Genomic DNA, 26,832 nt, shown 5'->3' with positions numbered 1-26,832 from the left:
CATAGAATACAGATAATTGAACAAACTTTGTTGCATTACATTCTTGATTAAATTATCTTTCTATTGCTATATAATTTTATGGTCCTACTGCAAAAAAAAGTGGTTTTATTAGCCATTAAACCTCAAAAATATACTTCTCCCAAAAGGTTTCCACAATTTTGGCCACTAATGTATCCTCACCCATTAAATTTCTTACCATGTATCTACAAATAGAAATTGCATGTGTGCAGGTGTATAAAAAGAAAAGATTTAGCTTTTATTATATTGGAGGAGATGCAAGAAGCAAAGGGTATGCTTTAGATATGTGTACAGTAATCCTGAAGCAGGAAGGAACATAGCACACTCCAGTGATTTATTAATTATGCAGGTGAAGATGGGGTCCTGTTGTTCAGCACAGGTTTTCAAGCAAGGAGATCTGGACCTGGTGCTTTCTGGATCTTTTGTCTATGAAATAGACACCGCACATCTTTTTCTAAGATTACCAAGGGGATGGGGCGAGGCATGGAGATAGGCATAGGATTTGGCTAATGTTGTGTATTCGAGATGGTTAGTTTAGGACACTATTGGAGGCACTATGCAGAAAATAATAATAATCCAAACTTAAAAAAAAAGATTTTACATTTTAATGTAATAGCTCAATTTAGCCACAGCATTAGTACCCATATCTACGTAGGGCATTTTTCATTGTTAAATCTCAGGAACAGAAATTGCAGAGAGACATTTTCACATCGCCACAATTTAGTATTAAGCATTGAGCCAGGCCAAGAGGGAAATCAAACACAGAACCAAAAGTTCCTGGACCTTTTGGGACTTGCTAATGCATCTTTTGATCTAAGAAAATAAAGAAGTAAAAAAAACTAAAAAACATCTGTACTGTTTTCTAACATAAGACTTATAAAACAATATGAAGGAAGGAGGGCTCATATATACATTCTTGACAAATCGGCTACTAAGGACTGAGAGATGGTTTTACAGAATGCAAGATATAGCATACTTTTAAAAAAATTATCTGTTCAGTAAAGTTTAAGGTACCCCCTAAAACAAAGACACAGCTGTGGCCATAGCAATTAAGAATTAAATTAAGGCAGAGTTAACGTTGCATTCCACACCTAATATGACTTTCTGCATTTATTTCACTAGCCTCTTCTTGAACCTGGACATCACTTGACTATTTCAAACATTTCTGGGAGACCTTCAGTTATAGAAAATTCTATTTTTTTCTTGGTAACAAAATTTAAAATAATCTGAAACAATTTTTTTCAGGAAAAAAGAGTTTAATAAAACACAAATAATTAAAATCTCGAAAAAAAGACAGCCCTGAAGGGCATAAGCGTCACATGTCTACCTTTATGCAATTTACATTATTAATGGCTGAATGGCAAAAAAAGCAGTTGTAGGATAAGGACTAGCCCACAGAGAATGTCTCAGATGTATTCAAAGAGTCAAAAGAGCCCATCCTAGTCACAAAATAATTAAGTTATGACAATTTTACTTCTGCTTCTTGCGTCTTGGTTTCTGTTCCTTGTGTTTTTGTGATCTCATGTCCTTCTTGAGACGTCTGTCCACCACTTTGAAATGGCCCTTGACTCCAGCAGGGCGTCGAACCTTCCGCCCTCCACCTTTCTTGGCCACGACGTAAGTCACCTGCCTTTTTTCATTCCCTATACCTGCTTTCTTGTAGATACTGTTAGAGGAGGGGGAAAAAAGATTGGGTGAAATCTTCCTCTCAGAGTCTCTTGTCAAACCAAAGAACTGCTTCCCAAGATTTCAGTGCCTCCAATCCAAGCCACTTTCCTTTCATTACCTTTTATCACCAATTCATCTATATGCCTCCCTAAATTGATTACCATATAATTAGGTGACAAAAAGGCCAAATTTCAGAAGCATTACTAACCCTGCTTTAAGCAAGGCCAGTCACAGGAGTAGGAACTCTTTGTGTGTCAAACTGCCCTATTTTTAAACTTTCAACCCACAGGAAACAAAGACAAACACTTTCATGTTGCTGCTACTTCTCCTGGATACTTCTTTAGAGGATGAGGGGACTGAGTTACAGTCCTTGAAAGGTTGCCTGTCCCTGTTAAAATGACTCTCTTTGTCTAAAACTGGAAACCAAATGATAATTTATTCCACAAAAAGTAGTTGGCAAACTTATTAAAAATACAGGAAGTTATTCAAAGTATTATTTCTTATTTTATTTTTTCTCTTCTAAAACCTATCAAGCCTAAATCTGACCAAATTCTAATTGTGGGGAAACCTTAACAAAAGAATTTAGAGGTCAATGTACCATAGCTGTTACAATGTTGAACTAGGATAGAAGAAGCCCAAATTAGTGTTCAGCCAAGTAGCTCAGATTAAAGTTTGTTAAAGACCTACCAAGGAACCTGTGAATTATACTTAAGAATAGAAACAGTGCCCTTTTTAAATAAGGAAGACTGAGAACTATTTACTTATCCTGGACAAACCTGTAACTATCTCAACATTTATCTTAAAGCCTACCTTGAGCCTTGGCAACTTACTCCCACATTCCATCTAAAACTAAATACAATATTATGCTTTCCTCCTGTAATTTTGCTGTTTATCTCTGACATGTACATTCCATCAAGATGATAAACAGAAACTTGCAGCACTCCGAAACCTTATTATTTTGGGGTCTTTTAAACTGACCTACAAAAAGATTGTTCTAGTACTGATCAACTAGACATTCTTTTTCTTTTACTATGAAATATAAAACTTTGAATAAAGTCAAGCAAGCTTCTTCTGTGGCCCTTGAAATCTAGTCAATTCTATATTTACTTCTAAAGAAGAGGGAGGAAAGCCATCCAGAGTCACTTTGGCAAGTGAGATGGGCAATATATAAATTTAATAAACAAACTTGAATATGTAATTCAGGAAGCTTAATATCTGATAACAAAAATCTTAAATGCAATAGAAAAGATGCTGTCTCTAATCTTTGAGTTCAGGGGGGAGGGGAGGAGGGGAGAGGAACCTTATTGAGAAAGGTGAAAACCCACCTGCGTAACTGGGCAGTCTTTTCACGCTCTGAGATATCTACAGTATTCACCACAGATTCTGCTTTTTCTTCATCTGCTCCAGTTTCTTCAACATCTGAGGAGAAGGAGAGAGCAGTTATCATAGGAAAAAAACCCAAAGCGTGGAGATATCTATGAGTCTGTACCTGGCTCTATCCTCTGAAAGTTATTTTAAAAAATCACACAGCAGTAAAGGAAGACATTTTTTTCCTCATAGCCCCACGAGACCTTACAAATCAAGATGACTAAAAACACTTGTATATATACATAATGTCAAGCAATAAAGTGGTGGGGTTGCTTCTGTAAATGTAGACATTATGATGAATGCAATGTGGTCAATAACTAAGGCTAAAATTCTAATTTAGTATTGTGTGAACCCGTCAACAGTCTGGTTGGCTATAAGTCAACCAGACTACATAAAGTCTGCTTGGTTATAAAGAAGCATGGCCTTGCTTACTCGTCGTTTTTGCGGGCCTTAGCTTCTGCTACTTTCTTGATGGGCCGAGCATTAATTTCCCGCCAACGCTGGCGGTTCTCCTCCCAGTCTGAGGGTCCACAGGCAGTGGTTTGCGCGGTGCTGGTGCTCTTCTTGCACCAACCATTCAGGTAGTTCCCCTTCTTCCTCGTTGAAAGTATACCTGGGAACAGGAAATAGAATGATATAAGGGGGCAGTCACAGGAACCCTCCTCAAACATGAGGTAGCCAAAGCTTCTCTCTCAATTATAATAATTTTGAAAAATGGATATACATTTTACTTTTGTACAATGAAGAAAGGAAATGGAGTTCAATTTTTGAATTTGGTAAAGATTCATGTTTGTTTTCTGACTGCGGTGAGGGAAAGGGCCACAATACAAACAGGCATGGATGTTACAGTGATGGAACCATATTCGCTAAGTTGCTGGCCAGATTTTCTTTTTTCCTTTAATTTTAGAAGCTTGATGTTTTCTCTTATGTTGTGTGCTGTGTTTGTGTATTGTAATTGTATTAATTCTATTTTAGGAAGTGCACTAATTATGTGCATTTCTGCCTCAACATGAAATATTCCTTCCCTTATTTAATCCTGATTGCATTGCAAAATTTATATACTGCATTTCTTTACAAGGTTCCCAAACACTTAAATCTCTTCTCTTATGCCTCATACTAATAACTTTTATGAAAGCTACATAAGCCAATCAGTATGCTATACATTCAATCCTCAACTTAGGTTCTTGCAGACCCAACTTACACAGGGCCATCTGATTCTTTGCTTCCCTAATTTCTGCTCTTCCTTTTTATCGTTCTCTGCTGCAAATTGGCTGTGACTGCACAATAAACTGGTCATAGCTAAAATGGAACTAGTGGTCAACCTAGTCACTGTCTTGGCATCCTACCTATAGCAGCAATCAGTTTAAGCCATTTATAAGGTTTGTTGGGCACAACCCAACCTGAATAATCTTCTCCATCAAATGGTGGAGAGAACTGAACCAGTGAAACATTCCTTTTTGAACCACAGGAAATGTTTCAAAGGTTTTCAGGTATACAGAAGGAATATTTGAGTATTTGAAAATGCATTTCAGGGATCAACACAAAGTCTTCCCTAAACTTAGGGAACATCATCAGTTTTCATTTTGCTGATTTCACTGTGTCTGATTTATGGGAGCATAAATTGTTTTTTTTTTTTTTTGCTACATAAATCTAACTAGATAAAGCAAATTTTTTTAAACTCATCAGTCATCCTCATTGTGTTCTTCTCTTCAAAAGTTGTTTTTTTTCCAGTTTATTTGCTAATGCTCTTGTGCTTTCAAATCACCTGTTGAAAGATTCATCAATTAAGTTTCTCTTGGCCTTGCGGGAAGTGGCAATGACTGCTCCTATGCCAGTCCTTCAGGGTTCAGAACCCGAGCTCGCTTCACTGGAGGGAGACAACAGTTTCAGTTAATATTCTGAGCCAGCATGCCAGTTCTATTCTTGGAAAATCATAAACAGATGAGATGCAATTGTTCTCCCATTTCTCTTTTTATCCTTACCTGGATCTATAATGGGGACCACCTCAATACCACTTTGGCCCTCTCGCAGACGTTTTATTCCTGCCCTGGGAAGCTGACAGTTCCTGAAATACAGAAAATTAAGGTGGAAGTGAGGGACCATCTCCTCTCTGGCATCGCATTAGGTGAAATGTGAACGCTACTTTAGATATATTACCCATCCCTCAAATATTACTGTGTCATAAAAATTGTAATTTGGATCCCAAATACAGTCATATTCACTGCTGTCCATACATAGATAAAAGCTGTTTGTAAAATCCAAATCTGAAAATATAGATATTAAAAATTGAATTCATTATCATTTATGTAGCTAGTATTTTTAAAAATAAATTGTTGGCAAGTTAATTTAATGCCAACATGAAAACTCTATGATGACTGGTTTAAATTTGTAGTAAATTAATTTAGTAGTATATTAAAATGAGGCCATCAGGGAAAGCTAGGGCCAGATTTATGTCAATGCTAAAAAAAGCTTTAAGAGATTAATATCAGCATTTCCTTATATAAATTCATTTGTCCTAAAAGCAATGCAAATTGGATAACTTTTTTTCTCTCTTCAGATCAAACATATTTTCATGTGTAGCTTATAAATGGAAAACCATTTGTTTTAAAGAAACTAATTTAACTGAATAATAAAGTTGCAATATATTAGGTTCAATTGGGACATTCAATAAAAACCAACGTCAGAATGCCAACAATGATAAATGCCATAACTTTCTTTTAAAACTTGAGAAATATTTCATAATGCAGAAAAATCAGTATCTATTTTATCCACAAAATATCATAAATAAAGCACATTATTCTTTTTAGCCAAATTTAGTGACCATCCTTGATTATGCTCAGAATGAATGGGTTCCTATGTTTGGAGGAAATGTTACCAATATCAAATTAGGTACTGATTTCTTCCTTCTAAAAATGAAGGAAGATTGGGGAGAAAGGAGATAAGATCAGTATTAGAACTGTATGTATGACAAGGGATGGATTTTCCCCATACTCCATATTTGAGACAAAAAGACCACCTGCTGCTTACATTCTTGTTGTGATAACTTTTTTTGTGAATTGTATTTGTGAGAAAATGAGTAGAGGTGGACAGTGAAATGTTTAGGACTGCAGGACAGGAAGAAAAGGCATAAATTCCTGAGTTTAAAGCAAGCATTAGAAACCTCTACAACTGTGGATATTATGCACCATATTGGCTCAGAAATATATCTGCCCTTCTCTGTGCTCAAAATTCACAGAACACTGAAATGTTGTTTTACAGAAATAATTTAGCAGCACTTATTTTTCAAAGGTTGTTATTCACTTCAGCCTAAGACAAGTACATCTACATAAATAAAACTCACGTTTCTTGTTTTATATTGAAGAGATAAAAAGACCTCCCTAAATGCAGTACTAATCCTTCCCATCTCAAATGCAACAGAAAGCTCAGGAAATGAACAGAACAAGCCTGGGGTTATTCACTATATTGAGCAATGGCTTTAGCCATAATTTACTGAATTATCTAGAGCATACATGGAGGAGTTCATGCCACTGACTAAGCCATAAACCTAATTAGCCTGGGGTTACTAAACCAAAATAACAATAACAATATATATTAATTATGGTTTGTTGCACAATTAGCCAGATCTTTAGACTGGATTTGGCATTTTTACCTATCAAATCCCCCCCAAGGACCTAGGATAGGCAGATGTCGCTGTGTGATGGTATTAAAGATATCATTACAGGACATAAGCTATTCCAAGTAAAGCTATTTTTGCAATTGACTAATGGTGAATTTGTCAACGCCAATGACATTCAGGTAGTGCCTCCAGTTGTTTTGGGAACACACCCAAGGCACTATTACTATTGGTATTACTTTTTCCTTATTTAGTACAAATAATTTCAAACAAATAATTATTATAGTTCATTGCATAGTCAGCCAGATGTTTAGATTGGATTTGGCATTATAATTATTAATGATTATTATTGGGAAGAACTTGAAAGATGGATAAAATGGTAGATCCAGTTTAAATATCAGACTTACTATGCAATCAATCATCATAATAGTAAACATATCACCACAGTGCAACATACGCATCCAGTCCCTCATGACCTTACCTGTCTTCATCGCTACTGTCACTCTCCTCTCCCTCAGAGGACTTCATTTCAGATGAATCTTTTGTTCCTTCAGGTTCAAGACTTTCCCTGTTCATAGATTCAGGCAGAGTTTCATGTTGTAGCAACTTCTTTTGCCTCTTGTTCTTCTTCGAGACTTAAAATTATTTAAAACATTTCAATTAGTGAAAAATCTTCCTCTCCTTCCTTCCCTTTCATTATCTTAGATTCCTTGACACAGGTTTATGAAGGAGAGGAAAAAAGATATAGCATCAAAATGTCAGAACACAGACATCAGGCATGAAATGCTAATGACATTTAAAGGAAAATGACCATTGGCTTACCTGAAGGGTCCTTTTCTGTGCACTGCGGGAGAGTCAAGCATGGCTTAAATTAGTCTGATTGCCTAAGGACTGAGTTCAAAATCTTTGGCCATGCTTCTGCTCCTTGTTCAGATTTTTAGCGATGCCTGTACAGAAGATGCAATGAGATGGCATGGAGAAAGACTGGTGATCCCAAACCCTGGGCCTGTACAGAGCAGGGCAGGATTGGACTCTCCCACAGTGCACAGAAAAGGACCCTTCAGGTAAGCCAATGGTCATTTTCCTGTGCACTGCTTGGAGAATCCAAGCATGGGACATACCCAAGTTAGTTGTCCACGGGCGGATAGAAGAGGAGGAGGCCAAGGGTTTAGCCACAGAGTGAACTTGGTGTAGCACCCGTCTGCCAAACGAGGCCTCAGCCAAGGCAAACATGTCTAACTTATAGTTCCGGACAAACGGAAAGGGGACGACAAGGTGGCCGCCCTACAAATGTCCTCTATTGATGCCTGGGTTGCCCAGGCAGCCGTCGTGGAAGCACTCCTCGTGGAATGGGCAGTGATGTTGCATGGAACTGTCCTGGACTGATATTCATATGCCAGGGCAATGCAAGCTCTCAACCACCGCCCGATGGTGGATGTTACTTTCTGCCCCATTGACGCCGGTTGAAAGAGATTAATAACGCCTCCAAGCTGCAAAATTCTGCAGTCCTCTTCAGATATCTGTGTAAGGCCGGTCGCACATCCAGCTTATGCCAGGTACGTTCTCTGGGATGCCTGGGTCGTGGAAAAAAACTGGTAAGATCACCTCCTGCAATCTGTGAAACCAAGTGTTAATTTTGGAAATAAATGACAGGTCCAAGCGGAGGACGACCCTGTCTGGATGAATGATGCATAAATCGTCCCAAACTGACAGGGCCAACTCCGATATCCTCCACGCTGAGGTAATGGCAATGAGGAAAACAGTCTTAAGAGTCAGATGTCGGAGACTATCAGAAAGAAGCGGTTCGAAAGGGGGCGAGGTCAGGGCCTGCAGAAGAGAGCAGCCACATGGGATAGCGATGAACGACCGGAGGGTGTAGGTTCGAGGCACCCTTGATAAAGGTATGTACCCTCGGCAATTTGCTGAGGATCTGGATGGATGCCCAGTCCAGACGGTGGTCAGAGCCGCCAACTGCCTCCGGAGAGTGTTTGGAGCGAGTCCTTTGTCCAAACCTTCCTGCAGGAAATTCAAGACATATGGCACTGTAGCGGTGACCGGATCGAGATCATGGGCGGAAAAGTGGCAAAGGTAGTCCAAGTTGAATTGTAAATTCTGACAGTAGCAGATCTCCTGTCCGCCCGGATGGTCTGGATCACCCGCAGGGAAAAGCTGTCCCTCCTCAGGCAGTCCCCCTCAAGTGCCAGACAGCTAACTGCAGCCACCGGGGGTCCAGATGGACGATGGGAGACCTGTTCCTGAGAGATGCACCAAGGAGGACACTACTGACAGACTTATGAGATCGGCGTACCAGGAACTTCTGGGCCAATGGGGTACCACCAGAAGAACCTCTGCTCATTCTGCGATGATCTTGCGAACCACTTGCAGGAGGAGCGCCAGAGGTTGGAAGGCATACAGCAGACCGGGCGGCCACTTGCAGCAGAGGGCATCCATCCCCTCCACTCAGGGAGAGTGGAAGTGGGAGAAGATGCGGGGAAGCTGTGCGTTCTCCTGACTGGCCCAAGTAGCCATTTGGTGAGTTTTGTGGCAGGCTTTTTCCGCCTTCCTATCCTCTGACTTAAGACCCTCCATGAGGTCAGCTGGAAGAACCGAATTAGAAGTCAAGGAGGCCACAGGTGAATCTAGGGGGGGCAGTTTGAGAATATTCTCCAAAGACTCCTCCACTGAATACAGTTTCTTGTCCCCTCCACTGGGAGCAGCTAAGGAGCCCGGTTGGACCCACTGACGTTGTACCACATCCAAAACCAGTTTGGGCACAGGAACCAAATCCTGGGCCGGAGCCTGCTTCTTGAACATACTGTCCCTGGGATTAGGAGCGTCCACTCTGGAAGTTCCCTGATCAGCCTGAGGGGGCACGCCAAGTTGCGTGATGGCTTTAGCCTGTGCAAATGGATTTGAATGTAGTGGGCCTAAATAACCTGAGAATGTAGGGGTGTCAGGGGGAAGATTTTTGTCTTCAGACAATTCCTGGTCATCCTGATCCTGCTCATCCCCAACAGAAACCTCACTGATGACAGGATTCCAGAGATGGATGCCTCACCCTGCTAGTGGAAGCCACGGGTTCCTTCCTGCGCCCACCGACCGATGGAGTAGTCTGGTGCTGAAGGCCATCGGCTATGCCCTGCAAAATGGCATGTGCAAGCACCTCTTGCACTTCAGAGGAAAGCACCAGACCCTTGTCCTCCCTGGAGCGATGCCTGGCTCGAGGAGGAGGGGGGGGAAGAGGGCTCTGGGCCTGAAAGCCTGGGAAGGGACTCGGGAGGGGTGCCAGGCTCTGACTGGAGAAGGGCCAGGAGAGCTGGGACCCACTACTGAATTGTCCGAGGATAAATCTAGCTCCTCGCCTTCCACCTCTACCCTCTGCAAAGGCCCAGTGTGGACAATGGGGAGTGGGATTTCCCGGAGCCCAACTGACCTGCCTTGGCATGGAGGCAAAGGGACTGCTTCTATAGAAGCCTTGCCATTGCCTGCCATCCTGCTCCTCCCTTTGGCCTTGCCCCTGGTGATGGCCCCAGTAGGACCAGAGCTACCATTTCCAGAAGACCAAGCTGCTCTGAAGCGGGTGGTAGGCATCCTGCAGGCAGATCCAGCAGCTGATGGTGTGCTAGAGTTAGAAGCCAAGAGGGAGAGCGCTCTGGCCAGGACTCACAGCCCAAGCACGCTGGAGACAGAGGAAAGGTCCAGCCTCATGGTCCTGGCAGCCTCCGCAGCCTTATGGTCATTTCTCAACTTGCTAGTGCCGCTGCTGAATGGAGGCTGCGTGGCAAGCCGTCAGAGAGGTGGGGGGACTCGAGGAATGGCCATGTGGTGGCCAAACAACGCTGCTGCCAGGAAACTGCATTTTAAAAGCGTGGGTGGCAGCAGCGCAGCCAGCAACCTGATCTGCACCCATACACCACCTGGTGGTGGTTCCCTCTGGAAACTAGCAGCCCAGACAAGGCGTTGCCAAGAAAGCGCCCGAGGCGGAAGCTTGTGATTGGCTGCCGCACGCAGAGGGGGGCATTCCAAATGGCAGCCGCATCCACGCCGGGGACCAGAGGAAGGAAAAAAAGAAAAAAGCCTTGGAGCCTGTCTTTTTAAAAGTTTCAAGCTGGGGAAGCTGTTCGTGGTGCAAGACACCAGCCTCAGCAAGTCAAGCCTCCGCGCTTAAGGCACGGAGGCAAGAAACCCCCTCGCTAGCTCGCTCCTCTCCCTCTCACCTCTTGACGATCATGAAGCACGAAGGAAAAGAATAACAAAATCCAAAACATAAAAAGGGAAGTAAACCAATAGAAAGAAAAGTAAAATAATAAATTGTGCTAAATTGGAGAGTCCAAGCTGAATTAAATTAGAAACAGCTCACTTAAATTAGTCCTGATAGGCAGGACTGAGTTAAAAATTTGACCTTAACAAGGAGCAGGAGGCGTAGCCAAAGATTTTGAACTCAGTTCTTGGGCAATCAGACTAATTTAACCCATGCTTGGACTCTCCAAGTAAGTGCACAGGAAAGGTGGTAGTAGTGCAATAAAGGAAAAAACCCAGTGTTTGAGCCACTACTTTTTTAATTAGAAAGTAACATACTTGGGCAAAGTCCTAATTATAGTCCCAAAAGCAATCCAATATTGTATGCTATTCTTGGCAAATAAAGATATTCCTTTATATCTTTCAGCACTATGATGCCTTCCTAATTTGTCCTAAAATAAACACCTGATTATAGAATTCTGTTTCTCATTATAGTTGGTGCCATAATAAGAAAACCTGCCTGTTGACCTAAGATTTAGACTGAGCTTGGATTTTTCTGGTTCTGAGTTAGGATTTTAACATTTTATGTGGTTTTGCTGGCTTGGTGTAACACTGCTTCTGGGATTATCTGAATGAAAAACAGGACAGGATTTGCAATAAACAAAGTAAACTTCTTATCATGCCCAAATAATATAGGACACAGTCTAATATGTGCAAAGTCAAACATGATAGGGGGGCACCAGGCTGAAGAATAGGTTATCATATTTTGAGTTCTCTGAAAGTAGCAATTTAAATAAATAGCCCTTGCGTTGTAGTCAAGGCAAGATCCGTTGAGCGGCTAAATTGTTTCAGTTCCTTTTCTTTAAAAGTGCAAAGTAGGTTGTGATCATCTTTCCAACAGGTTAAAGTGACCTGGAATTTTACACCACAAAAATTTAGTACTGCTATTACATTTAATGCTAATGATGTGCAAAGTATGTTAGAAAGCAATGTGTAGAGAGCCTCGAAGGCATGTGAAGCACAACATCTGTAAAATTCCACATACAAAAAAAAAATGAAGGAGCAGCCTTAAATCCTTTTTCTCTTAATATTTAGCCACTGCAGGACATTCATTTCGCAGTTCAAATTTCCCAACCTAATTTCAATTTGACTTTGGGGATTACTTTGAATTGAAGCCAATTCATATGCAATGAAATTACATAGTTATGTTTATTACTAGGGAAGATAGATATGGGACAAGTGGCTTTTAAAGATAGACCCAAAGGCTCCGGTTTCATTCAAGTTACTTCAAGAAGTGCTGCACGCCGATGCCTTATTTTCATTTATCATCCAACTTAGTCCCATAAAGTCGAATATTGTTTTACCTGGTGGGTGTTCTGCCCGGTTCTGGGATAGGACTTGTGCTTGCCCGATCTCTAATGCTTCATCAGCATTATCATCAATTCCAGCAAAAGCCTCCTGAATGAAGGAAACACAAAATTAACTTAGATCATTTGCGGAAATGCTACTCAAAATGTCACTTGGTGAATCCCTGATACTTCAGTAGTTTTAAAAGGCAATGCCAAAAGAAAGGCATTTCAGACCATTGGGTGAAGGAAGTACCACATAGGGAATGGAAGGAAAATATTTCTGTGGCAGTTTTTCCCAACTTGAGTGCTCTTTACTTATATGACTTTCCACTTCCAGAATTATTAGCAATGACCATGCATTACACTCTTGGGAAAGTTACTCACTTTGCCAAACCATAAGCTCATCCGATGTTGCTCACGCTCTTCCTTGTCCTCCAGTGGCACTAACAGAGGATTTCCTCCTTCAGCATTGTCTTCTTCCATTTCATCTTCAGAGGCAATTCTGAAACAGATAAAACAATGTTGCAGGAAAGCATTCTTATCTAATCAATTTGGTAATGAAGGCATACGGTAACCATTACCAGGAAAATTCATGAACTGATCTTAATCGTCAAAATCCCACCTTAATCACCCATTGAGGAATAACTGGATTGCTCTGTGCTTTTCTTATGCTCATCTAACCTAAGTGCAACACGTTCTTGTTTCAATCCCCATTATCTCCAAGTTGAAATAGAGGAGATTCATGCTCCATATTTTGGAGATATACTATGAATTAACCCCGTCAACATGTAGACTATTTTCTTCACCTGAGCCTTTCAAAATTCCGCTATTACTTACAGGGGAGTTGGGATGGAGGTAGAAAAAAAGGAAAGTATAGATATACTGGGATCAGAGTATGCTTTTAGATAATACCATCACTATTAATACTTTGCTACTGGTAGTATTAATTAATTATGATAACAATATAATATTTCATTTGACCAAACTGTCATTAGAATTTGTCTCTGGTACAGGAGCACACAGGGAACTTGCAAAACAACAGAGAAAATACTACTACTATTAAGTATGCAACCAGTAGAAGGGGAAAATAAGAGATTAATAATTCTGAAAGAGCTTGGGATGGTATGCAAAAGCAACAAAAACAATCAATAACTAAATTCCCATGAAATAGCATAATTAAGTCAAATGGATATCCTGGCAATTTTGAAGAAATGAATTGGGAGTGTTCTGTTAAATCATTATGTGTGCAAACACACAGTGATCCACAATTGCTTCCCAAATGCAGCTTTCTCTCTCTCTCCCTACCCAATTACAATTGACTTCCAATTCTTCCAAGTTGAAAAAGTGTTAACATCATTTTCAGAAGACCACCAATTGCATAAAGCCAATTTCCCCACAGAGCAACCACCACAATAGAATCAATTCTCTGCCACCTTCACTTACTTTTCTGAGACACAGGCCTGCTTCAATTGCTTGGCCCGCTCCTCAATCTCTGCCAGCTCATCATCATCCAAGTCACTGGCTAAGGAGACATCATCATCAGAGCCTCCTTCTTCTGAGAGAGAGAAGTCGTTGTCAGCATTGGTGGATGATTCCACAAAGCATCTGCAGCTGCATGTCACCTTGGACCAACTCATGCAGTAGCTGGAAGCAAACAAGTGGGGTAGTGATGGCAAGTATGATCACACAGATTAATCCTTTAGATTAATTAAACTTTTAGACCTCCTGGTGGCTCTGATATGATTAATCATGGCATCTTCCTGGATCATCTGTGGAGTCTGGGAATTCGGGGTTGTTATTTTTTTTTTCCTGGATCACCTGTGGAGTCTGGGAATTGGGGGATATTTTACACTGCTTTCATCCTTCATGAGTGGTTCAGTCAGCTAATGGGGCAGGAAAGGTGTGGTGGGGGGAGAGCGCACTTAAGCAAAAGTTGGCTATATTGTGTTTACAAAGCTAGAGCATCATTAATATAGACTTTGCATACTATCTTGTCATTTAAAATAGATTATTCAATTATTTCCAATTCCTTGGTGGTTATTTTTTCACTGAATGGTGCCTATGTGTGTTTGATATATAAACCTTCAAACACTGATCAATTTCATGATGCCTGTCCCTTGCCTTTTAAAAACTGTGGAGAATAACAAGTTGAGAGAACTGGCTATTTATGCCTCAATATGTGGTGAAGGAAAAAAGAGTGAAACAGTTTTGGGTTATTCACCCTGATTCAGAGTGATCCAGTGTCACCTCCTAACCAATTGGCAGGTTCTCAGATCTTCTCTATTACCTGGTTTTTGCCAACTGCCCTGAGAGAGAACATCCCGGTGTCCCCATCATCTGCAACAGAAACACCCGGAAGATCCATCTTCAGTTCAACACGTTCTCTTTGGCGCCTGCGCTCACGCAGAATTTTACGTTTTTTCCTGGTGATGAAGAAAAAGGTTAATAACTTGAAGTACTTCACATGAGTCCATCACATGATTAGATCAAATCACTTGATTTGAGCACAGTGCGACTCAGCATGCTGATTTTGAATTAGGGAACTCCTACTCTAAGAAGTTTTTCACACATTCTAAAGCAGAATATTTTACAGAATTTCTACTATTTTTCAAAATGTCAACTCTTAAAAAATTAGGTTTGAGAAGGGAAATGCTTCAACACACACACACTCATATTCACCAGAGCTTTGGGTGTTCTTACATGCCCATATTAAAGGTAAGGATTAGAGGGGAAAAAAAAAGGACTTTTCAAAATTCTAGCCCTCAGATTACTATGATGCCCACAATTTCCACTCCATAATGCTTGCTTGAGATAGCTATACAAACATATTGATCCAGACTCAGATCTCCAATATGGGGTTATAAGAGGGAAGTATTTTGAGCAGCTCACAAATCCCAAACATTACTCCAAATGGACTAGGTTTCTAGTCCAAGATATGAAAGATTCTTAAGTTGAGAAAACTGATCTGAGTTCTGGGTCAAACTATAGTATCTAAACAAATTTAAATATGCAATTAACATTTTTCCAAGCTTCCTCTGATGTCTTTATACAATGCCTGATTCCTTATTATAGCCATTTATTAGTAGGCAGAGAAAGGATAATTCCAAAATGGACTTGTGCTTTCTCTAAGCTCACCGCTTTAGTTCAGCTATCTCCTCGGCTTTTTGCTGAGCAGTTGTAATTCCAATTCTTCAGCCTCTTTTTCTTCTTCTGTCCTTTGAATTTCTGGAGCTGTCTGCTTGGGTTGCACTTCTTCCTCTCCTTCTTCTTCCTCACCAGAACTTAAACTAGAAATGGCAAGAAAAAGAGACAGATTTTGAACTGTAAACCACTCATAATAACTTGGCTGAGATGGAGAGCTCCCAAATTTAATTACATAAATAAAAATCTTTCATTAATAAAAGCTGAAAGTATTTTATGAGTATTCAACTGAGATTTACTGTCAAAAACCAGACAGCTAGCAAGCAGAAAACTAGTTAAGAAGCGGGAGGGGCATTTCCATATCTTAGTAAATTGAATAAAATGCTCCATCCTCTATCTCTCCCTCAGCCATAAGCTGGTGGAATAGCTGCAGTCAGGTAAGAAAGCCCACCAAACCAAGGTGACTCTCCTGTTTTGTAGCTAGTAAACTGCTAGCTAAAATTTCAGAATTGAGTCCAATTCACTTACTTGATATCTATTTCCTTAGCTTGTTCTTTCAGCTTCTTCACCAGAAACCGCCTCAGTTTTGTTCTCCAATTCAGCAGGGCCCTAAGCAAGGAGAAGAAGACAGTGAGAGTCTACACCAGTGATGGGCAACCTTTTTGGCGTGGTGTGTCAAAAATCGGCAAAAAATCGAGCATAACTCGCGTTGTGTGTCACTTCGACAAAAACATAATTTTGCGCAATTTATAGTTTAAACTACAAAAATGTATAATTGCAATATATAATTGTATTTAATAAACCAAAAACAAATTATTTAACATACCTGCTTAGTAACTTCTTTGTTAAGCGCTTTTGCATGCTGAGCTATGGAGTGAGCAATGCTCAAACTTGCAGAGTTTAAATTTGTAGAGCCTTTCATAAATTTAAGGATGGAGTTAGATTGGCTCTTATAAAGGTGTAGCTTCCTGGAAATGTATTCCCTCCTTTCATCCTCACTTTTTTTCCAAGAGCTGGGAATGATTAGTTTCAAAATGTCTATTTATATTCCACGTTCTGCTTACTAGCGTTTCAGTACATGATCTGCCATTTTTTTCTATAATGCCATACATCTCGCTCCATGTCTCTTGAAAGGGTCGGCCACTGCCACTACCACTCCCTTTACTTAACCTTTGTTTTTTATTTTTTTGGGTGCTCCATCAGTGGGCCAGTGACAGCAGATAGAATTATAGATAGCCAATTAGGGGTTAACTAGCCTAACAAGCTAACACAACCTCCCCCTCACTTATCTCAGTTATTGTGGGCAATTACAAGTCCATGGCACCCCAATAGTTGCTGCTAATGGCGCTCACAGTTCCCGTTGGCACTCCGCTGTTCCCTGCTGTGGTGCGGTCGTAACCGACAGTCCCAGGAATAGACTCTCTGTGCCGGCCTGACTGGAGAGAGGCGCGCACTGTTCCCGCGCTCCTCTCCTGCGGGTCCTCCCTCGCCGCGCTGATGACGTGTGTGCGCATGGCACGCACGCCTTACCAGCACCTCCTGCGCTCAGAAAGGGGCGGCGGCAATACAGTAAGTGAGTGTGGGCGGGGGAGATCACACGTCCCGCCCCCCCCGTTCCTCTAGCACAGATTTTTTCATCCTCGGCGGCCATGCAGGAGCCGAGGATGAATCGCATGAAATCCTGTGCGTGTCACCCCAAATGGCTACGCGTGTCAGCACTGACACGCGTGTCATAGGTTCGCCATCACTGGTCTACACATATTGTTCTTGTGAGAAACATCACAAGCAGGAAACTTAATTGGTTCCTAATGGATTGAGGATGACTGACATGAAGTTATTGGGATACTCAGGTGATTATAGTTAGGAGGCTAGGATGGACCTTATTTCTCCTTAGCATCCTACATCCCATTCTTATAATATGTCAACTTCCGTACCGGAGTTCCTTACGTCCAAGAACTCGGATGTCTTGACAACAATGGCGCACTTCCTCACTTGTTGCACTGTGATGTTCCAACTCTTCATTGTCAAAGACAATCTAGGAGACAAGGCAGAGAGGACAAAAATAATGGAAAGGTCTCTCTCCCTGGTAGTTTGTCCTAAACCATAATTCTGATTTCTAGCACTGTGACATCTTGATAATCTAACAACTTCCAAAGTCCAGCCCTCCCACCCCATCCCATCCCACACCCCTGCTGCACAATCCTTACCTCACTGGCTTTGGCTAAGAAGTCCACTGGGTTGGAAGATTTTAGAAAATCTGTCAGGCTACAGCGGTTATAAAGAATTGTGGCTCCATCTTCATATCCTTCAGCCTATTTGAAAAAATTACAAGTAATACACAGCAAAATGGGTGTGTAAAATGTGTCTCAAGTAAGAGCCATCTCCTTCTACCAAATCCTCTGCAGTCTAAACACCAAACCTTCCCACCTTTCAATCATTATTTCTGCCCAATGAATGAATAGTCCTCTAAAGCTATCTACAGAAGCTTCCTCATAGCTATTGGAGAAACAGCAATGTCTCCCATACTGACCTTTGGCTTCCTTTTGGTCACCAATTCACTCACAGACTTGGCCTGCACCTCCACTTCTTTGAAAGCAAACTTGGGGTCAAAGAATTTATTGTCAATTTTATCTGGAGCCAAGTAGCCTATAAAGAGATGAGAGTAGATAAAAAGATATTCATAACCAAGCAAGTTACTATCAATTAAAATGATCATTTTCCCCCTCATCCTGAGATTCAAGATAATATGTACTTGGCAGCTTCCCAATCAGGCACTGACCTGGCCAAAACCTACTTTGTTTTTACAAAGGTAACATCACGTGCCAACCTTTGGAGTATTTGGGAAACAAATTAACAAAACTATTTATAAGACAGTTCTATCATACTAGAATAATCAGAAATGATGATTTGTCACATCCTTCTTCAGGATGCAGATATTTTGGACACAGTGGCAGAAGATCCTCTGTCCATCAACAACTTTTTCTATATCCAGCCCAGAGTTGCTTTGCATAGTAGGCTGGGTGGCATATACATATAATAAACAAACATAAATATATCCTGCAACACTACATGTAGTTAACGAAGAAAACTCCAATGCTGTAATATGCTGGGTTTCCCAAATCAGCCATATTCATTTAACACACACACACACACACACACAGAAAGTAGAGCAGGGAGGGAGGGAGAGAAAGGAAGGAAAGGAGATGAGAGAAAAAAGGAGGAAAAAAGATAGAGAGGAGAGGAAGATGGAAGGGAGAAGGAGAGAAAGAGAGGAGAGAGGGTAGGGAGGGGAAGAGGAAGAGATAAGGGAAGAAGGAAGGGAAAGGAAGAAGGAAGTAAGTAAGAAGGGAAGAATGGAGAAAAGAAAGGGAGAAGAAGGTGGTGTCAAAACAGTCGAGGGATGGTAAACAAAACAACCCAAATTGAATATTGTAATTCTATAAATGGAATGACAAATGTATAAAAACCATAAATGTAAAAAAAAGAATAACTATGTGAATGAATACCTATAATTGTATAGAGAACAAAAAATAAAAAACTTTATATTCCAAAACACCTACACCTCCATTTGACAATCCATTCCCTTTCTTCCCATTCTAGCACTCACCCTGACAGACGACAAAGATCTCAGCTGACTCATTACGGGAGGCTTGTGGCTTGGTGGCTTGTACTTTATGGAACAGCTGCTGAAAGATCCACAGAAGGGGCTGGTAATCCCGGGAACGGAAGACCTTGGTGATGAACCAGCCGCCCTTAGACAAGAAGTCACAGGCCAGTTTCAGGGCTGACAGCGTAAGGTTTGCTGCCAGGAGGGATGGAACAGAGAGGAGAGAAAAGGGACAAAGCTAAGGAAAAGTTAAGACCAGCCTCTGCAATTTACTCTAAGCTGTTTACTCTAAAGATTGTACACTCATTCCAATTGCATCATCTTGAGATGAAGATAATACAGGTGGTCCTCAACCTATGACCACAATTGAGCCCAAAATTTATGTTGCTAGGTGATAAACATAGTGAGTTTTATCTCATTTTACAATTTCTCTTGCCACATCTGTTAAGTTAATCACTGCAGTTCTTAAATTAGTAATACTGTTGTTAAGTAAATCTTGTTTCTCCATTAACTTTGCTTGTCAGAAAGTTGCAAAAGGGATCACATGACTCTGGGATACTGCAACCGTCATAAATGTGTCAGTTATCAAGTATTCAAATGTAAATCATGTGACCATGAGGATGATGCAATAGTCATGTGAAAAATGGCCACAAGTCACTTTTTCAGTGCTGTTATAAATTTAAATGGTCACTAAATGAACTGTTGCAAGTTGAGGACTATCTGTACAACTCATCTACCATTATACAGAATGAATATAGGAGTGGCAAGAGGCTTATTTAGTGACATTTATAAAAGAAGACAGAAACCCATTCCACACGATTAGGGGCAAGGGAAGGAAAATGATTTTACCTCAGAGAGTAATCCTGATACTCAACAACAAACTTTGTTTTTCAGAATTAGGTAGATAGCTAAAATTTTAGGGTTCAATTATTGTACTAGAAACAGGAAACAAAATTAATTTACCAGTAATGCATTATCTGCATATTAAAGCAAAATTCAGTTAAACGACAAGGAGTTATTTCAAGCCTCTAAGCAGTCTGGCTTTATGTTATTTGCAGCTACTGAGGCAATCAAGAAGGGCGATAGAGAGTAGCAACCACTGCTAGAGCGGTTAAGGATGCAGACCATTGTTGACTAGCATCTGACCACAGTAGGGAGTGAGAGCACTCCTCACGGGTTGCTGCCTGGCACATCTGGTGCAGAACTTTCCCTGTAAGTTCGGGGAAATTCTATTAAATGAAGGCTGTTAAATGATGTTCCTCAGCTAACAATTTGCATTTAAAGTAGAACCCAGAACCTTTTAGCCAAAATTGATCATAACTTTGCAAGATTCAATCTTGGCCCATATGGTCTGCCAAAAAGAAAAATCTCCCATGATTTGAATTTGACGCCTGATAAATTTTAAATTACCTGGAATTGATTAGCTACTGTGGGCCATTTTTTTCAACTTCCTAGTCTAGTTCATAGGCTGTGTACTTTCCTGAGGGTCTCCCATCCAAACACAAACTGGATGTCATTCTACTTAGCTTTTTGAGAAAAGGATACCTAAGTGCTGCCACCTAGCGGGACTACAATAGTCAAATCAGCTGAAATCATTTGTTGTATACTATAGGTAGTTCTTGACTTACAACCAATAGCTTAAGAGACTGTTCAAAGTTACAATGGACTACCCCACAGCTATTTATGACTCAGTTTCAAAGTTCAGACAGCCACTCCTGCCTGTGGTCGTATGACTGAATTTTTTGACAATGGTAGTCCTCGCTTTACAACCCTAATTGGGATTGTAAACCTGACCACTAAGCAAAGCAGTTGCTAAGTGAGAATCATGTGGCTATGACTGTGCCTTCCAGTTGGAAAGAGATAATACCAGTGACATCTTTGGCTCTTGTTTACACCTCAACCATTCTCCCACTCTTTAAAAAACGTAAATAATTGCCTGATAAAAATGCCTGATAATTGTCTTAACAAAAGCAAGCAGATTGTGTCACATGCTATGCTTGCTCTCTTGAAATCACTTCCTCTTTTTCTCTCCAATCTCTTCACTCTGAAGGAAGGAGAAGGGGAAAAAAGCAAAGTATTTCTCTAGGCAAAACCTCCTTTACCTTACCTTACCTGCCATCAACCTCTTCAATCCTTCTGCTATGAGGTGGGGAGGGGGCACGTAGAAGGGTCAGGCAAAGATTTAAGTGTAGAAAAACAACCTATCCATTTCCATATTTTAAGTGCTAAGCAAACAGGCAAAACATAAAACCACAATGCCAAGTTTCAACAGTGTGATATTTGACCAAAAGGGAACTAAACATAGGCTGGGTAGCATGGTACCAATATAAGCACTGGGCTACTAGGCATATTGTGTCTACGTATAACATAGCATTGTTCTTACATCAAATTAGCTGTACAAGATAGTTTGTTGTAAAATCCAAATTAAAGTTTATGTGATATTGATCAGTGTCTATTCTGCATTGCAAAGCCCCAAAAACTGTTTTCTTCTCTTCCTTTTCTAGAAGAAGCCCCCATACCTTGAGTAAAGGCATCGTGTACCCAACTGGCACCTACATTGGGAGCCCCATCATTCAACACAACATCTACTTTCCATGTCTTCAGCTCCTTCCGCAAGGCCTGGGGAGAAAAACAGCTTAAATATCCTCATGAGAGTGAATAAATGCTGCGGCTGACTGCTAAGATACTTCTGATACTATCAATAGTAAACCACTGCCATCTTGTGGCAAGTGACAACAATGGAGAGACAAGGCAATCTTTTAGCCTGCTTTTTAGATTAATACTATTTTTTTTCCTGAGGTCTTAGACTAATTATGCAATTTTTACAGTACTTATATTTTAACAACATAAAGTCCACTAGGATTTGTTTTCTTGCTTGTTAGGTGGGTTACATGAAATTGAGTTCTTTTGGGCTCCTGGCGACTATGATGAAAACCTGTGAATGAAGCTGCCGAATGCAGGGGAAGCAGAAGCCAAATCTAGCAGCTGTCAAGGCAACGGCATCTGGGAATCATACAAAATAATTACCTGGCGACACTTCTCAGTAGTGATGTCTTCCTGCATTGTTACCACATTAGGGATGGGCTTGATGGGGACCAGATCAACCCCTGAAGATGAGAAGGGAGAATAAAGAAGCAAACAAGACAAGGCAAAACAAATCAAAGTCACCGAAGCTGTCATTCCAGGCTTTCCCCCGTTTTCTCAAATCCATTCTATTTTTTAAAAATGATTGCTACATGTTCCTATAATGTTTTAAATGTTATAAAGCACTTCGAGTTTTTTTTTTTTTTAATCAGAGGCCCCTACGCACCAGCTAGTCATCAACTTACAACCAAAACTGGGACCAGAATTTCCGATACTAAGCAAGGGGTTGTTAACTGAGTTGTACCCAATTTTATGACTTTTACCAGTTAAGCAAATCACTGAAGTTGTTAAGTCAATCCAGTTTAGTGGCTCACATGGTCTTTAAGCAAGTCTGGCTTCCCCCAATGACTTGACTTAATGGAAGCTTCCCAAGAAAGTAACAAATGACATTCCCATAAGTCTGGGTTTGCTGCAATAAATACACCACTAGTCTATATGATATACGCAAGTAATACTGGACATCAGTGACAACAACCTGTGTCCAAAACCCCATGCAATCTCAACTTTTTGGATTATTTCAGGGCTACTTGGCTAAAATTTTGCAGCAATTACACCACACATATAAATTGGCTTAAAACAGGTGCATTAAATTACTGCTAGTGCACTACTAAGTTTAAACTGACCTTAAATAACCCTTCCGTCCTAACTCCTCCTATAAAAAAGGATAGAATCTTTCAGTCTCACTTCTCTGGGGATGTCACCCCCATCGCAGTAGGCTCCCTGTGGACTCAGCAATCAAACTGTTTTACACATTGGTCCTTCAACTACTGTTTTGCCTACCCACAATGTTTGATTATTCTAAAATGCTACATCGCTATATTTTTTTTCCTCATATAATCACAATATCCTTCCTCTTGTTTTTGCTGCACTTGTGCTAGATAGCATGCTGGTACAGATCAGCTCATAGACATTGGCTTTGGGAGAGGGCTCGTGTCTTTATTCTAGTATAGACATCTGGTGGGTCATGGCAGAAAATACAAAATCTGAAGCCATTTGGTTCTTTTTTTTTTTGTCTCACATCATTCCTCCATCCACGTTACTCACCGACAATAAGACTGGACACTGGCATAAATTTTGAGGCCACCTGAAGCCTGTAGATAGAACAGAATCAGATATAACTCTGAGCATCTATCAGTCATCAATGATATTGAAAAAGTGAGAATGAATTTACCATGTGTTCTAAGTTAAGAACAGATTTTTTTTTCATTTGCAATCTAAAATCTTCTAGTGTCATACTGGACAAGATTCCTTAAATGTCAACAGAAGAACATGCAACTACTGTTTAAAGTGAATGAGCTGTGATCTATAAAAATCATAGTTCAAATCTTAGTTGAAGTGTTATCTGACAAATTACTCTATGCCGTGTTTCCCCAAAAATAAGACAGGGACTTATTTTCTTTTGCCCCACGAAATATAGCATTGGGCTTATTATAGGGGAAGTATTTATTGTTTTGGGGTTGCCGGGCACCTGCTCCCTTGCGAACTGGCTCCCGAAGAGCCGGGCACAGCCTTAGGGGCAAAGCAGCCATGAGGTGATCACACTCATGAGCAGCCGCCAGCCAAACCCCCTCTCCAGCCGGGCAGAGCGCCATTCACTCACCTAGGGGGTATCCCTAAGGCGCCAAGGCGGCTGGAGAGGGGGGTTGCGCGAGCACCTGTTCCGCCCCCGCTGCGCTCCGAGCATAACTTCTCTGGCTTCCAAACTCCAAAACTCACTCTATGGTTGTGGGCTGGCTGCTGCACTCCTAGAGCGGCCGCTGCTGGAAGACTTGGCAGCTGAGTTTGGAAGCCGGAGAAGTTATGCTCAGAACATGGCAGAGGTCAAACAGGCACTCGCGCAACCCCCCTCTGTACCTCCACTGGAATCAGCATCATGATTCATTTATGCCTCACTGATATCAAGAGCTGAATTATAAATAAGGTTAAATTTGTAACCAACTGTCCCAATCTATATTAATATAAAACATGTTAGCAATTGTAAATACTAAAATAGTTGTGTGTCGTCCCCCCCTTCAAAGCAGGGAGATTTCTCATTGCTTTTGGAGAGTCGAGAAAACAAATCATTCTTTTCTTACTCAAAACAGTAGAGGAACACAGGTAATTCTTATTCCTCGGTAGCATGACGATGCATTGAGAATAATCTAGACATTTTGCCATACTGATGGACTGGGAACATATATTTAACTAACCTATTAACTTGCCCTAATTTTGTGAACACACTTCTGAAGCATTTGGAACATTTAAGAAAGAAAAGCTGCAATATATTGCCTTGCTCTGTGCAAAATCTGTTTCGGCAGATGGCACATATTTTCATAATGTGCTTAGGAGAATTTATTAATAAGAGGACAGTTTGAAGTAGTGACAAGTCTAATTGTCTAAGTGCATCTAGTCTATGTGCATCAGCAGCAGGAGTATAGTCTTATAGAAAACCCACAAATACTTGAACTGAATACTAACCATCCTCCGGGAGCGGCACACAGATCCAGCAAGGCCCGTGACTTTGGGAGGAATTGGAATTTGCGATTCAACTGGATCAACTTAAAAGAAGAACGGGAGCGAAACCCTGGAAAACAAAGTCAACATCAGGCACAGTTCTAGCTATAGCTATCAGACTCAAACTGTAAACTGTCAGCTGTAAGGAGTCCAATTACAATTTCAGAATTAATTCACCATGTTAGAAACACAAGCAAAGTTTGCCAGTGGAAAAAAATCATACCTAGCACCAGCCCCACAATAATGATAGTGATATAGGGTTACGCTCAAACTATAGGCAGAAAAACTCGGATTCTTGTCTAACTCAGTTACATATGTTCACTCTCATTCTTTTTCTCAACCCAATCTGCCTCACAAAGTTGTTGCTGGGGAAGGAAAGGGAATAGGGAGCACTATATATGCCCTGAGGTTCTTAAATTGAAAGAGGAATAAAAATCAAACAATAAACAGAGGCACCTCCCCCCAAAAAAGAAGAATGAATCATAGATGCCATGATTCAGGTCACCATCCCAATTTATCCAAAAAAGCACCTAAAGTTGACTAGGCAAGGTGCTTACATGAATTTATTTGGGAGGCAGTATTACTATTGGGCAGTAATGTTAAATGGGATACCTCTAAAGCAAGGATCTCCAAACTCTCGAGCTCATCAACTCCTTCATAAAGTTTCAGATTGTTCATTGACCCTCAAACATTATATTAAAAGAATTTAATAAACACTACTTTCATAAATACTACAAATGAAAACAATAGTAAAGATAACACTGTTTTCATTGATGGCAGACCTTGGATAACCCTGTGTTACTACAAGTGATAACAATAGTAAAGATAACACACAGCTGCAAGTGATAACAATAGAAAAGATAACACACAGCTGTTTTTCATTGATGGCTGACCCTGGATAACCTTGTCTTACCTCAGGACTAGGGACTAGCATGGAGATCAAGAGAGACTCCAAAATATTGATTCTAATTGGAATACAGCCACTTAACTCCCTTTTTGACCCTCAGCCATTTATAGATCCTTTGGATAGCCCCATCAACCCCTTGAATACTGAACATGTTGGGGATCCTTGCTCTAAAAGAAAAATAATTCCTCCTCACTGTGACAAATATTTATTCAAATGTTACTGTTTTGCTCTGGCAACTGCATATAACAACTTTGAGGAGATTTTTGTTTGAAATCATCTTTTAACTTTTTTAGTCAACTTAAAAAAAAAGATTCCATTAATATTGTGTTTGGTCACAACTTCCATTTTTCCAGAACTCATGTTGGAATTTGTCACCTAACACATTAGGAAGGGATTTGATACAGGAAACTTTTTTATTATTCCATTCTGATTGCCAACCATGAATACCTGACAGTAAGAGAATAATCAGATTAGATCAGATTAATAGAATTGGGAGGGACCTTATGGGTCATCTAGTCCAACCTTTTGACAGTTAATGAACACATTTGTCTAATCGTTACTCAAAGCTATTTAGTCAAAACGCAGTGCCACATACTCTTTTACATAAAAAATCAATTCTGGGACGCCAAGAGAGTAGTCAGGACGACCATTCCTTTCTCTTAAATATCAATGATCAGTATGGACAGTATGAAATACATTTTTGCCTCCTGGCGGCCAAACTCTCCAAAGTCGATGCGAAGAACGATAAACCGAAAAAGAACATAAATGTATTAAAAGCCCATTTTCTCACCAGTCTCTTTGGCCAGGTGATAAAACTTGTCTCTTCGGCTCTTTCCGATTTTTCCCTTCTTGCCCATCTCGACTAAGAATCAGCGGCCGCAGCAATTCCGACCCGGGGGATCCCACGTGCGCAGAACCTTCAGTGACCCTCCCCCCCTTCCCCCGTAGTTCTTCCTGTTCCTCTTCCCTTTCACCCCCGCCTTCCTTGCGTGCCAGGCATCCGCCTTGAAGCTTTTATCAGCCATTTTGTGTGTCAGTTGCCCTTTTTCTCCCACGCTCCAAAGCAGCCGGGAGAAAATACGAAATATATATAATATTTTCCCAATCACATTAACACCGAGATTCAGGAAATCTTGAAATCTAAAATGTAGCGATAGTAGAATGTAATCTGATGACTTTTCGAACTACATTTACGATTACCCTCAGCCATCATCTGTGATGGATACGTAACCTGTATTGCGAAATTACCGTAGGTGGCAGCTACGTATTCAACACGCTAAATGTG

The 26,832-nt window shown here is 40.7% G+C and overlaps 1 protein-coding gene across 1 annotated transcript; it reads right to left on the bottom strand.

Annotated features, from left to right (window-relative positions):
- Positions 1 to 1,253: 1,253 nt before the first annotated feature.
- On the bottom strand, positions 1,254 to 26,476 carry FTSJ3 (FtsJ RNA 2'-O-methyltransferase 3). The gene is given in 23 exon segments (XM_032236972.1): positions 1,254 to 1,684; positions 3,012 to 3,105; positions 3,487 to 3,667; positions 4,820 to 4,921; positions 5,037 to 5,120; positions 7,149 to 7,302; positions 12,271 to 12,364; positions 12,640 to 12,757; positions 13,699 to 13,869; positions 13,871 to 13,899; positions 14,543 to 14,678; positions 15,391 to 15,433; positions 15,436 to 15,542; positions 15,925 to 16,005; positions 17,331 to 17,431; positions 17,604 to 17,708; positions 17,927 to 18,042; positions 19,004 to 19,198; positions 21,523 to 21,622; positions 22,031 to 22,110; positions 23,192 to 23,238; positions 24,605 to 24,710; positions 26,338 to 26,476. Coding segments are annotated over 19 exon segments (1,911 nt in total). The 5' UTR covers positions 26,405 to 26,476; the 3' UTR covers positions 1,254 to 1,684; positions 3,012 to 3,105; positions 3,487 to 3,667; positions 4,820 to 4,921; positions 5,037 to 5,059.
- Between the last annotated feature and the right edge of the window lie 356 nt (positions 26,477 to 26,832).

The sequence above is a fragment of the Thamnophis elegans genome, chromosome Z, assembly GCF_009769535.1.
Source record: "Thamnophis elegans isolate rThaEle1 chromosome Z, rThaEle1.pri, whole genome shotgun sequence".
NCBI lineage: Eukaryota > Metazoa > Chordata > Lepidosauria > Squamata > Colubridae > Thamnophis > Thamnophis elegans.
Note: the sequence above shows the minus strand (reverse complement) of the source record. Positions and strands in the feature narration are given on the sequence as shown.